Source organism: Rhamphochromis sp. 'chilingali' (genome assembly GCF_963969265.1).
Source record: "Rhamphochromis sp. 'chilingali' genome assembly, chromosome: 8".
Classification (NCBI taxonomy): Eukaryota; Metazoa; Chordata; class Actinopteri; order Cichliformes; family Cichlidae; genus Rhamphochromis; species Rhamphochromis sp. 'chilingali'.
The window spans coordinates 26286510-26300986 of NC_137935.1; the positions used below are offsets into that span (position 1 = coordinate 26286510).

The window sequence follows — 14477 nt, forward strand, 5'->3', positions numbered from 1 at the left end:
GAGACTCGTCCACGATTAAGTACGGGTTAAGGTCAGCAGGTCAGAGTTTATGTCCCTAAGTTCTCATTCTCAGAGAAATAGAAATGAGTACATGTGTGCCCAAGCAGCACCTTTCTCTCTATCTCCATAGCAGTGGGCTTCCTGCCAAAGGATTGCTCAGCATTTACAAGACAGAATGAGAGAAGAGGTGGAGAGTCAGGGAGGGAGGAGGGGCAACATACAGTATGGGACTGTGGGGCTTAAAAAAGAGCAAAGGACCATGCAGCTCATGAAGAACGTGAGACAGACAGAAAGCAGCAGGACAGGCAGAGAAAGCAGACACACGCAGCTTATCTGACTCTAATTGCCCCATACAACACACACACACTTAGAGGAAAAAGCAGATAGGAAAACAGCACACACATTTATTGACTTTCACAGGCAAACAGACATTTTCTCTCTCACACACATTCAGGAAGAAGCAGCAGCAGCATGTTTCTGAGGTTCCTTCGGGCAGCGAGCCTGCTGTCGATGTGTTTGTGTCTGCCTTCGGACTACGAGGATGCTATCGAGTTCAACTACGGTCCCTCCTACTACAATGAAATCGCAGAGGAAGAGACGCCAGCACGTAAGTGTGGAAATGTGTGTGCATGTGTGAGTGCTGGGCCTGCACCTTTATCAAATCAAGGCTCTCGGATGTATCGACCGTATTAATTGTCAAAAGCATGAAATTGAGTTTCTTTTTTTAGATTCATGTATGGATGAGTAAGACTGGGACACTAGTTTCCACAACACTTTTGTCTTTTGATGTATTGTGCATCAGCAACAAAAAAAATGGGAAGAAACTGTAGAATCGGATCGATATGATAATCGAGGAGGAGGGTGAAAGAAGGTCTGATGAAGAAGAGGGTAAAAAAGCAAATCTTTCACAGCTTGAGAAAAAACTGAAAATCCTCCACAAGTTGGTGTCTTTAAATAAATAAAGAAGGAAAAAGAAAAGAAGAGCAGAGATTAGAGATTAACATGTATGTGGTTTGTATAGTGTACAGGCAGCTGGCAGAGACAGAGTTTCTGTAGGAGTTTACAGCCACAATCAGCGGTCACCAACAGCAGAAACACTTTGGTATATCTTTAAGAAATTCCTCTCTCAGCTGTCGTTTAGACCTGTATGTGTGGGATGAAAAGAGCGATGAATGAAAGGGAGAAAGTGAGAGTGAGTGTTTGTGTTTTTTAAGTGTCCAACTGGCCCTCCGCAGCTCGAATTTTGCATTTGTTAGCTGTTTAAAACCTGGCAGGAGGTGTAATTGTGGCACTAGCGGTTAACAGGCAGAAAATAGTCTGGGATATGATTAAAGAGGTAAATATTATACTGGGCGAAACAAATGACTGAGAATAGTAAAACAAACAAACACAGTTTACAGCAGCAGAGGTGGGGGGTTGTTTCGGCCCCCCAGAGAGGGTGCAAGAAGGAGAAAATCACGTGAGTTTGAGTGCAGGTCTGTGAGAGGTCAAAAAGCTCGAAGGAGACACAGATCACTGCTTCTGACCTGCTCAAATCTCCGAATCTCTGAGAGGAATTTGAATTAATGAGGCCACATGACAGGGGTCATGACACGGCAAATTTCAAAATGAATGACAGGCTAGAAAAATAACATGTAGCAGACGAGTGGACCAATTTGTTGAGTTATGCTTTGCTCAAACACACAGACACTGACTAGTTGTAAAAGGAGCATACTGCTGAGTACTGCCACTCAATATAGAAGCTATTCAGTGCTTATTTCCTGTTGAATACTGCTTAAATGTGCAGTAATTTGGAGATTATTTCATTTTAAAAATTTACTCAATTTACTCAAGTTCACACAAGCTCAAGTTAGAGCTTTAACAAATGAAAACATACATAAAAATTCTTATTTATTTTCAATATTGTCAAGTTACTTATTGTCAGCAGATTAGACATGTGACCCACAGAGCTGACAATGAGCCTTCTAAACAAAAAAGAGGCTAGTTTTAAGCTAATATTATGCTCGCTAATTTGAAGCTTGAGTGTCCTGAAAAGAAATAAATCATATTTTCCATTGATAATCATCTCGATTACATTCTCACATCATATGAGAGTTTATTCGCTAAGTATCCAGTGTCCCACAATGTTTGAATCACTTCAAAGAAGCTTTCACTAACGCCAGCTAACAGCAGCTATCAGAGACTAATAGCAGCTAACAGTGGCTAGCACTGGCAAAAACAGCAGTGCTTACCAACAGAAAAGTTCAGGATATCCTTAACAACACACCTCACTGTTATCAAACAGAAGTGAGCTTTAATTACTTACTGACGCATATTGAAATCCTTTCACAAACTTTAACAGCCTCCTCCAGAGTAAATAGACATGGACACCTAGCATATTGACAGCTGAGGTAAACAGCAAACTCACAGCCTTCACTCTATGGATGAACAGCAGCTAGAGTTGTTTGTCCTACACTGGCTACCGTAGCTAGGATTTTGCACTTGAATCGGGAGTGGTAAGAAAACTGAATTCAGCTAAATGCAATCTGCAATCTACTGGCATCTAGTGGTGAGATTTTGCACATCGTACCTTTAAACAATTTTAAATATACATTTAGAGTAGATCATCGAAGTAACCACTGACATCTTTAAAAACTAGGGTCTATGCATCTAAAAGTTATTATTTTCACCCACTTACACTCTCTTCTACTAAAATCACTCAAAAACCAAGCTCAGCTCCCTTAGATTGAGAAGCCCCAGGGTCCAAAGTGCATGACCCTTATGTCTAATTGACTTTGAGCACTGAGAACAGGAAGCCAAAACAAACTGTGTAGGTCTGTAATAGTACCCCTCTGGAATATGTCTGCAGGTATAAACAGAGGTCGAAAAGGCTCAACAGTTAACCAGAACAGCGTGTCTGATACAGTGACCTACATATTCTTACTCCTGGATTGTTTTATCCCCCTTTTCCATATGTTTCGGAATACTCATGCTATCTCTCCCAATGTTGTCAGCAGGTCTTGACCTTCCTTTTCAACCCCCCACACCGCCCATCTGTCTCCTCATTCACAGCAGAAAACCCAATAAGCTCACAGGAAAAGCTCCTGCTTTGTGAGCTATTTGTCAGATTTCATTCTCACCCTCTTTCTCCCAACAACTTAACATCCTCTTCTGCGCTTTTACCATCTTCCTCCAACTATGCCCACTAATGCCTTTGTGGCAGTCAGCTATTCAAGCAGAATTAAATCCATTTCCTTCTTAAGATTGAAGTTGACCTTAAAGTTTCTGTTAAAGCTGGAAGAAAATTGGAAATGAATTTAAACATATCCTGCATGCACACTTTCAAGCTACAGCCGCAACTCCATCTGGCAAATAACTGCAGAAAGTAAAAGCTCAATTTTTTTCAGCTAAACAAACACTTTTTCTAAATAAAAGTCTGATACGTTGGTGATCTTTTTTCATATATTCAGCACTTTTCCTATATTGATACATAACTGATAATGGAGTAACTGAATTCCGTATTCTTATTTTTTTTCCTGTCTTAGTGGCCTTACATATACATTAAGTATAAATGCACAATTTAAGAACAAGACGTGCAATTTCTCTGGACCTGTTCAATGACAAAGTTAATGAATCTTGATATGATTTCAGTAGAGTTCCTGAGGAGTAACTCTTAGATTCTTTTTGCAGGAAAAGTCCATCTGGATCTCTGGGGAGGTGCAGGAGATAGGGGTGTGGCTAGCTCTAGAAGCTGTAGAAACCTGAATGAGTTCATCGTCTGTTGGATGTTTAAACTTTTCTCTTTTTCTTCTTTTTACCTTCTCTCTTTGCAGCCACACCAACTTCAGCCCCCTGCCGTTCTTCAGAACTGACCAAATGGGACAAGATGTTCTCCATGTTGGAGAACAGTCAAATGAGGGAGAACATGCTGCTTCAGTATGCCGATGATATCATCAAGGTGGAGATGGGGTCACTGCGCAGTGAAATGTTAAGGTCGGTTGTAAGACTGAGAAGTCATGCAATCAGCATCAGGTCATTATGGTTGAAGATGAGCAGCAGAGAAATGAGTGTTTGTGATTAAGCCAAAGACAATTCAAGGTCTCAGCAACCTAGACAGGACCAAAAATAAAATGGTAAACGGCCTGTATAAAAGTGTAATCAGATTTAATCATTTCATCACTTTGCTTAAAAAAGCAAAGTGATGAAATGCCCATCGCCTCATTAATGTAGCTCTGCTTCAGAACAAAATCCTGAACTGATCTGCTTCAAATTAATTTAGCAGATTTCTCAGCAACTATAGCAAATTCCTTGTCTGCACATGTTTAAACCTCTTCAGCTGAAAGGGTTCAAATCACTCATATTGATTCTTGGTTCTATATTGTCAGGTTTGTAGCTCAGTATGGTGGGTCCTGTGGGGCGGCGGTGGAGAATGCAGGAAGAAGGATGGAAATGCAGCTGAACAGCCGTCTCAGAGAGACTCTGGAGCTCCTCAAACTCAGACATCGGGATTCTCCTGCGGCTGCTGCGGGGAATTCCAACCAGCTGGAGACAATGCTACAAGAGCTCCTCTCTGCAGCACAAACACAAGCATCCAGACTTTCCAAGCTGGAGACCAGCTGCTTTAGCAGCCCAGGAGGGATGAATACCAAGGCAGGATTTCATCCTCTGAGGGGTGGAGAGCAGGGGCACCATGAGCAAGAAGTCACAACAACAAAGGCCACTTTAGAAATGGTGCTGGCTGCACTGCAAGAAGTGAAGGTGGAGATGGAGGAAGCCCTGAGATCTTCGAGGCAAAGATTCTTGCCTGCAGGTATAACACTGACCTTACTATCAACCATCCCTATTTGTCTTAAACTGTGATTTCCTGTTATTTCTATTTGTGTTCATAGCTCTGAAACAACACCCTGCTTAATTTTTTTCTGTATTAATTCATTCTGGAAATAAGAGATTCAGCTAAAGCTGTTTGCACCGGCAGAAACTTACAAGTATTTGTAGAAATTTACAAGTAGGATTAGACTCAAGTAAAAACATGAAAAGATGATAACAAAGAAAAGCTTTGGACAAAACTCCTCATGGGTAATGAACCCTTATTGTAAATTGTTAGCAGAGTTAACTGGGTTCCCTGAAATTAACACTGACTAATAAATATAAGATTAGGCTCAGCAAATTTAACTGAGGAAACTTGCAGCAGAGCATCACTGATATCAGTACAACAACTTTATTTCCTAGAATAAATCAAATGAAAGCCACAAAAGGGCTAAATTATACTCTTCATCTTATGCGTGCACTTATACACAAAATTATAAATCTGGCCTAAACAGTGAACAGAGGGAGGTGTAATCATTAGCCAGTTGCCGCAAAAACCACACCAAAAGAACCCTGGGAAAGTAGGACCAGATGGAAACCATCATGAGCGCACACAAACACAGAATGGATTTTTCACTATTATATTCTGAGTGGCAGGAACCTGAAACGAGATCTCCGGTTTTAAGTAGGGAGCGTGTCTGCTAACTGGAGGGAGAAAAAAAGCGAGTGAAAGAAAGAGGGCTGGAGAGAGAGAGAAAAATCTTGAGTTAAAACTCAATACTTAAAAATGCATGACAAAGAATGGAAAATGAGAGATGTTACGCTGTGTAATGTGCAAAATGTGCACAGTTCAGAACACATTTCCTCTCGCACACAATCAGGGCTGCAGAGTATCAAGCTCATCCTGATCAAACACCTGTGAGCTCTTCCTTTATGGAATAACTGTGAGCTTAAACAGGATGATTTTATGCACACAGGATATACCGGGAACATTATGCAAACAACAGGAAATGATCCATAAACACAACTAAGAGTTTATATGCTTAAGCAGCAGGCAGAGCAAACACTGACTTGTATATTAGGGGTTATTAATGGGACTTACCAGATTGTTAGACAAAACTTTACCAGGATGTTTTCTTTGTTGTTCACAGCTGATTGTTGGGAGTATTTTTAAACAGTGTGTATTTAGTTACTTATTCCCCAACTCAGAGACTTATCTGGATTTATCAGGACCAAATTAGAAAACCCAATCTTAATTTTCTACAAGTTGGACAGGCGATACAGAGACACTAAGTCTGTAAGCCAGTTAAATCATTATTGCACATAAACAGTGATGATTTAGTTTCAAAGCGATGAAAATCAGAAAATCATAAACGGTTAATTTTATGATTTCATATAAGCGAAATAACTATAAATGGCTATTTCTAAAAAACACTCGGATGCTAGACTGGATCTAGCCACCCTGCTACACCCCCACCTCACACCAGCTCCAATAATTCAGAGCTGACAATGCTGACAATGTGCAGTTACACTCCATTATGTAACGCAGACCAAATTGCCTAAAAGGCTTCAGTCAAAGGTGGTATACACATATGCCACACACATTTTTCTCTATTTCACATGCCAAAAAACTAACCAACAAAAGTTGGTTTGACATTACAGTGTCAAACAGTGAGAGAGTGACTTTGAGACAGTGTGTGTTTGAATGAGTAAAAACAGAGAGGAATAAGGGGAAAAGGCGACGACACAAAGTATAAAAAATCCACGAACCAGATGACCCAGAGAGGTGTGTGTCTGTGCGTGAGGTGGTGGGACAGGAAAAAACTGCCAGTGATTCATGATCTCATCACCTGACCAGTAACTGAACTCTGACTGTGTCACATTCAATCACGCTCACGCTGCCACCTATTTCAGCCTTCACTTCATATACCGTGGTACAACAACAGTAGAGGCAGCCCCAGTAAAACCACAGGGGCCCAGTAACCACAAGATAGTAATCTGACTTAATTAATCTAGCTTTAGATTTCAATTTATTTTTATTGTAGATTTATCTCTTTAGGACTCCATTAGTCTGTGTAGGAGATCAAGTCTTATGATGTAAAGTGGAACTCTGCAAGGGTAAATTTCAGGCCATTATTCTCCTTTTTTCCCCATCATACCAAATCACACATGGACAGAGCCCTGAGGGTCATCTGTTTGTTGTGCTTCATTTCATGTTCTTTCCCCTCTTTTGCTCCGTTTCTGCTCCTTCAAACATGTTCTCCTGCAAACACTTTCAACCTGCTTTTGTTGGGTAATTTTGTGGAACGCACCCTCGCAACGGCCTCTGGGAATTTAAACCAAATTGTAGCGGTTTCCTCGCTTCTCTGCCAAGTTCAGTCAAATTTGGCTTCAAATTCTGCGTGTAATTCTGCCAAAAGACAGACAAACAATAAAAATGTAATGCCGCTTGCTGAGCTACCATTGTCTTTTCATTGTCATCATAGGTTATGCCCAACAAAATCTTTTTTTCATGAGTAACAACAAATTGACGTCCAATTTTGGGCCGTCACAGTTAAATGAAAAAGAAAACTTTGTAATGATCATATTAAATTCTCTAAACTGAACCACTATTACCACTGCAGCCGGGGGTAAAATATCTAGAATTTATTGTAATTTGTAGATTTTACCACAAATTACAGGCATCCTTTCTTACAAAATTTAAAATTATACTATTTCTGTGCAAACAGGAGGATTTATTATTGCTGGATGAGTGCTTGAGTACTATATATGGCATAACTTCAGCCCTGATCCTCTTATCTTCCTGTTGGCTAGGTTGTGAGATGGCCCTCCTCTTCCCAATGCGTTCCAGTCGAATCTACACCTCTATCATACCAGATGTCCCCGTCTCCCTGTCCTCCTTCACTGTCTGCATGTGGTTCAAACCAACCAGCATCGCCAACAAAACCGTGCTGTTCACCTATGGAAACCGCCGCAATCCATATGAGATCCAGCTGCTGCTCAAGCGGAATGCTGCCCTCTTCACCATCGGAGGAGAAGCTCACCTGGTGGAGGCACGGGGAGTGGTGAACCCAGGGCGGTGGACCCACTTGTGTGGGGCTTGGTCCTCAGAGCAGGGCCTGGCCTCCCTATGGGCGGATGGCGTGAAGGTAGCGTCCACTCCCGGAGTGGCCGAAGGACACGTCTTACCCGACGGCGGCTCCCTCCAGCTGGGTCAGGAAAGGAACGGCTGCTGTCCTCCATCCTTAAGCAGCGGGAGCAGCGTGGCAGGGTTTGAGGCGGGATTCGATTCTAAGTTGGCATTTGCGGGGAAGATGACGGGGGTGAACATGTGGGACAAAGTACTGTCAGAGGACAAGATTTCCCAGCTGTCTTTGCGGGAAGGCCATGGCTGTGAGCAGAGCGGGAACATAGTGGCGTGGGGTGTAACGGAGATGGTGCCGCACGGAGGCGCTCAGTTCATCTAATAGTGCATACTCTTCACTATGATCATCATTTCCACAACATTGTAAGAGTTAAATGCTCAAAGTGAAAAGACTTACAGCTGCTTTTATCATCTTTCTTCCTATAATTAAACATTTTCATTGTTTCATTGTAGCAGAGACCACAATTTTCCTCCTCATCTCACTTTTTATTACTGTAACTGCTAATACTGCAGTTTTGAACTTTGGGCATGTTCAAATAAGACAAAATCAATGCTGTGAGAGACTTAAGTTTACTTTTTTTCACCAAGCCTTTTGAACTGAGACAGTAATACACACACACAAAAAACACACTGATGCACAGTCGTCTTAGAAAACGTGTAGTTTCGCCGAGAACGTGCTGCAAGCAGTTTTTACCAAAGACTCAATTAGAGTGCAAGAAAGACAAAGAGTCTATTGTGAAAGTAAACGGGTTCTGAGCCAGTAAACAGAGTAATCACCAGACAGCCACGCAGCACAAGTAAAAGAGGGGTCTCTGACTATTACAAGTGATTATCTTGTATTGCACAACATGTGTTTTTTAGAGTACCAAAGCATTTTTCATCTTTCTGTTGAGATGGCGAGTGCAGTTCATCAAAACATGCAAAAAAAAAAAAATAGAAACCCAAACAGAGGAAAATGTTCTCTTTTTTTTTTTTTTTTTTAGCATTTTAACTATTAATGTAACAGAAAAGACATTTGCTTTTATACCTTTTAAGTTTTGTGGGTACAATTAGCCATGTAATCCAACCCCATTACAACCAAAAGCACAGGCATCATACTGTTACCTGTGACTGAAAACTGCTGTACTTGTTATCATTTTAAGCATGACTGACTGTTAACTACAAATGTGCTTTTTTAACTAGCTTACCATTTTTTTTATTGCCATGAACTTTTCTTTGAAAGCTTTGAAAGAATTTCCAAACAATATATTTCTAAATTTGTACTCAGTGTTTACATTCATACGAGTTACGTAACTCCTGTTTTGCTTTCGGTTTCTTTGTCAGTGCATAGTTGTCATTTAAGTAGAAGGTAAAGTTTTCTTTTGATCCTGCATAAAGTAAGAAGAGTAAAACTGTTGAATTTGCCATGTGAGGTTTGATAAAAGAAAGTGAGGATAATGTTTACACAGTCTTTTATGAACTAACTTGTCTTGTATTATACTGTAAATTGTTTTTATTATTGTGAAAATGTAAAACTAAATGTATTTTGTACATAAATATATTTTTCATAACAGGACTAGATTAAATAAGTGAGGTATGAATAAAAAAGTATCCACTGTCCAAATTAGGAGTGTTTATGTATTTTTTCAAAATTTAAAATATTCAATTTTGACAAGATTTCCAACACCACTCCGTACCACGACAAACCCTCCACCGTGTTTTACAGATGGCTGTAGACACTAACTGTTGTATTTATCTCCTGAACTCCTCTTTACATACTGACAATGACTTGAATCAGAAATTTTAAATCTGGAACAGAACTGTTGAGTGATTTTCAGTCCAGTTCTTGAGTAATGTGGCATATTTCAGCATTTCCTTCCTGTTTCCCTTCCGTAAGAACTACTTCTTGACAGCCGTCCTTCCACTGAGATGATGTCTGATGAGGCTTCAGCGAACAGTAGACAATCAGCTGAAGGGCAGATCCACCTCTGAGGGTCTGTGTCAGGACTTTGCTGGATTTATTTCTATTTCTGTAAGTACATGGATTTCAGATACTGTTCACCTGCTATAGATAGTTTTTCTTAGATCTGCCACTTCCCCTTTAGTGTTCCACTTCTTCAGTTTCCTCAAACTTTTATGTACACACTGCACAACGTGCTGAGATGTGCCAAAGTTAACAGCTGTTTGGGAATCTCTTTAAATCTGGTCACTGTTGGCATTGTTCACATTTTCAGCTAAAGAAATGGGAACAAATTAAATGTTTTTGTAACAAAGTTATTGAGGATACTGTTTAAATTTGGTTCTTTGCTATGTTGTTTGAATGAAACTCAAAGCCGTTTTTTTTTTAACTTATCTGGTGCAAAATCACAACAAAAGTTGCATCAAGGCATTTTATAGTGTAAGGTACACACACTGGTTCATCCCTTGAGTTAGGTGTCTTTTTATGCTTTTTAGGTCAGTGTGAAGCGGCTTGAAAAATATTCCTCTGAAAAGTGTGAGGTACAAGGAAAAAACAACAATTAAAATTTTAAAAGGCTTCACAAAGCCCGGAGAAGTATCGCTCAAGATCACTTAAAAAATTACAAGACAATCTGCCTCCTTGGAAGCAAAACATAAAGAAATAAGGAGCGGCCCAAAACCTTTGCACAGCACTCGATGTCACAACCACACTTTTGCAAATTATACTGTATTTAATCTCTTGCTGATTAAAATTGATTCAGTGATGTCTGCGACTGTGGGGAAATTGCCTGCAGACTTTCTGCAGCTCACATATGCTTACAGTTTACTGCTGCACATCCTGCTTGGACCCAGTTTCTTCCCGCAGCTACAACCTCCATGTAACTGTGACCTGTTACAGAATCACCTTCCACATTCACTCACATACATTTCACCGAGTCTTCACTCACTTTTCTCGCCCTGCCATGTATTAACCTTACAGTCCAAGGAAGAGCCAAAACGGACACGCAGCTTTGATAGATAGACGACAGATTCCAAGCCTCTCTGCTAACTTAAGGTTTTACTCAGAGATTGAAAGAACCCTTGGCTCTAAACCCCTGTGGGGCCAAACGGTGAGTGCGTGTGAGACTGCTGTAGCTATAAAACCTTCACCCAGTATCCTGCTGTTGGTTTCCTGTAACTAGGAATCACACACACATGCTTATTAAGCACGGAACTCACTATTCTCCTATAAGACCGAAACTCAACACGCACCACCAAGGACAAGACGAAGGAGAAGAAGAAAATATCGCATGTGGCAACAGACGCACACGCATGTTAGGTTTCAGAACAAAGGTTCGCAGGCTTCTGGCTTGTTAAAGACGTCACCATGAAGTTTAAATGGTTACAGTACAGCACATTTAGAAGGTGCTCAAACTTGGAAACCGTCATGGTTACATTAAAAAGTGCAGAATGAAAGATAAATGTGAACTTGCTACAAATTTTTTAAAAAGCCTTCGAGCAGGACTTGCTCACTTTCATCTGGTTTCTCATTCCAGATTCAATATCAGTCGGTCGATCCCTGTCGAGCTGGATTACAGCCACCGGACTACTTAAGTGTACAGAACTTTCAAACTATCGCGTTTTCTGTCTCTTTTATTTCCCTTTTCTCTGCTTCTTTCTGAGCCCACAAGAAGGCTAGGTATTCGTGTGCACTTTCATGTCCAGTAGTCTAGTAAAAGGTGCTGACTTTGAGGGTGTCGTGTATCTAGTGGAAAGAAATGTTAGAGCTATATTTTTAAAACAGCCGTTACATACATGCATCTCTGGAGGAGCCGGCAATCAGGAACTCGATACGTGCGGAGACTACAGAGTGCAAATGTTGAAGTGAAAAAGCATTACAGTGACACTGAGGTATTATTATTACCTTCCCTAATTTATCAGATTCATAAGTCTGACTGTGATGTAAAACTCTGCGAGGGCCAACGACTCAAACAGCCAGAATCCTGGGATGATATGTAGAAAAATCCAAATGTGAGTAAACCACACTTTAGTGTAATAGCACATTGAGCATATTGTTTGTAGCATGAATCCTTGTATTTTTCACTATTTTCAATTGCGTAACAGTGCACGTCTGTATTTGCAAGTTGTTGCTTTTATTCCATTCCTTTGTGCTTTGGCTGATTGAATGTGGTGAAAGCATTTTGTAGGGAAAAGTTGTTTATTTAGTCATCATTTAGCAGCAGTTACTTCAACCTTAAGTCTTTTTGGCAGCTTCTCTTTTCTTCCCCCTCGTATTTCATGTATCCAAATGAAAATAAAAAGACATCCCTTTTTTTCTCTTTTTGTTAAGAAACCAGTAACACATTTATGGACTATGGGTGCTAATTGTCTTGCATCTATAATCAAAGCCCAAGTCTGGCAAAAACTCACCTGGAAAACCAGACAGTGAGGAGATAATCTGTTTCATGTGCCGAGCTGCTGGCAGAACAGTGGGAGCATCGAGCACCACTTTGGTGGGCATCCCACTGTGGTACAGTGTGAGGTAATTAGTGTGTGTGTCTGCACATGAGGTTATAGGTTCAACATGTTCCCAGAGGCACTGACTGATTCACATAAAAAAACATAACAGCACATCCAAATACATATACTCAGGCCCTCCCTGTATTATCCTATGATCATGTGTGCGTGTGAGGGAGCATGTGTGCCTCAGGGTAAACAGATCTCCATTAAGCAGGGCTGACTATGGACCCTGGACCTTTAGGGACCTCACTAATGAGCAACATGTATGTTAAAAAGGGGTTAAAATGGCTTCAAAAAAACATAGTGGGCGTAGCCTTCTGTAACCACTGACTGGAGGTCAGCTCAGTTACCCTCTCTGACCTGAGCTGTTAAGTAGGGAAGTTGAAGAAAACAGTAATGAGATCAGTGCCTGAGGACAATGTCACCTTATACTCCTCCCCAGTCCTCCCTTCCCTCACATTAGTTCTGCCTCCAGAGCATGTAGGTATTATCGGGCCTTCAGGAGAGATATTTAAAAAGAATGACATGAAAGCGATTAATAGGCAAAAACAACCACCCTGCATTAGATGTCTTGATCAAAAAAGAGAGAAAGTAGAAGCATTTACAAAGACTTTCTGTAGCATCCACAGGGGCTACGGCAAGAAACACTGTGCAAACAAAAAAGGTAGCAGTTCTCCTTCCTCCAAACTAATTCTTATACATCAAAGCTCCACGAGGGACACAATGACGTATGTGACATGCATTGTATGACCACATTGGTTAGCTACAACTGCAGATTACAATAATAATTCCATTTTCCACTCCAGTAAAAACAGCTGATCCTATTGTTTCAGATCTACTAGGATCCCTCGTGGTACAAACGTGCTGTTCCTACAAGCCAAGACAACAACTACATTAAAAGACATTAAGTCCTGTAACACCCCTGTTACAATTTCAGTTCTTCTCCAAAGCTCTTACAGTCTCAAACCACCCACACACGTACTCGTTGTAGTTTCTCTACAAAATTAAGGTAACCAGTTTCCTTTCTTGTGTGCGAGCATTTGTACGTGTATCCTACCTCCCAGCACGCTGATTGTTATGGCCTCTGTGTGTTCAGCCAGCAGATCGGCCTTGGCTATAGCGGCCAGAGAGAGGTAACTGGACATGTTCCTGCTCAACTCCCTGTTGCCCCTCTGCAGGAACCGCACGGCCACCGGGACAGCTAGCACCATGACCGAAGGACAACTGTAGTTCTGCAGAGACATGTTATAGGAGAGGAGACACTCTGTTCAAGACGACATTCTCACAGTAAATATTTGTTTTCTAACATTTTAAGAGACATGCCAGCGACTGGTCAAAGCAGCACACGTCCACAGATAAAATGCTTTTGTTTTTGTAAAGTGAGCATGATTGGCAATCACTGTAACTTTGAACAAGGGGACACAGAGCGAGCGCATTCACAGAGAAATCAGTCTGACTTGAATTAAGCTCACTTCTTAAAAGGAAAGGGCAGCAAAGCAGGCTTAATTTTACAGTCCTGACCTTTACTTCTCATTATCTATAAAGGAGAGTAACAAGATCAGATGCCTGTCCTTTGCTGTTTCTGATCTTTCTGAACAACATGTGCATGGTGTTAACGCTCATTAGAACAGACAGTACAGCCTAAAGATCCTCATTAACAGCAAGCCACGCATCAAATATATTTAGTAACTTGACACAAAGAGCGCCAGCAGTACTTTCCTCAACCCATGTGATAAGTGCCACAGAGATTAAAACGGGCTATAAGAATGAAGAACAGGGGGAGAGACTGCATTGTATTGAAAGACATATGCACAAGTTTGTGCTCTGAACGCTCACGGACCGCGGGATCGGGATTCAAAATGCGCCAGCACCCTCCAGAGGACAGTTTGATACGAACGTCGTGTTCACTGCCGCTCACATATATTTATTTAACACTTGTGAACCCACATCTAAAACATCTGCTTCACATTTGTTTCTATTCACACACCTAAGGCCTCTAAGTCTTTACTATATATATATATTTTCAAGATTTATCTTTTATGTCTATCATCAAAAACTGCTCAATCAATGATTTGGGGAGTGTAGTCTCTCGCTGTCATGCCTCTGGTTT

At 40.9% G+C, this 14477-nt stretch overlaps 2 protein-coding genes across 2 annotated transcripts in view; one reads left to right on the forward strand and one right to left on the reverse strand.

Annotated features, from left to right (window-relative positions):
• veph1 (ventricular zone expressed PH domain-containing 1) overlaps nucleotides 1-14477 on the reverse strand; it is a 90562-nt gene that overhangs the window by 60129 nt on the left and 15956 nt on the right. The window contains exon 5 of the mRNA XM_080888854.1: nucleotides 13425-13599. Coding sequence (XP_080744980.1) covers nucleotides 13425-13599 — 175 coding nt within the window. The remainder of the gene's footprint in view (nucleotides 1-13424; nucleotides 13600-14477) is intronic.
• Nucleotides 247-8870, forward strand: ptx3a (pentraxin 3, long a). Its single transcript, XM_080888855.1, has 4 exons — nucleotides 247-607; nucleotides 3813-3972; nucleotides 4365-4789; nucleotides 7600-8870. Exons 1-4 carry the CDS (start codon nucleotides 472-474, stop codon nucleotides 8250-8252), a joined length of 1374 nt encoding a protein of 457 aa, XP_080744981.1. The 5' UTR covers nucleotides 247-471; the 3' UTR covers nucleotides 8253-8870.

What these genes read in the sequence shown, in the direction of transcription:
- ptx3a (XM_080888855.1), top strand. Translation starts at nt 472, where the DNA reads ATGTTTCTGAGGTTCCTTCGGGCAGCGAGCCTGCTGTCGATGTGTTTG. An exon ending in AGAGGAAGAGACGCCAGCAC is followed by an intron (nt 608 to 3,812) that starts GTAAGTGTGGAA and finishes CTCTCTTTGCAG; the next exon opens with CCACACCAACTTCAGCCCCC. An exon ending in CTGCGCAGTGAAATGTTAAG is followed by an intron (nt 3,973 to 4,364) that starts GTCGGTTGTAAG and finishes CTATATTGTCAG; the next exon opens with GTTTGTAGCTCAGTATGGTG.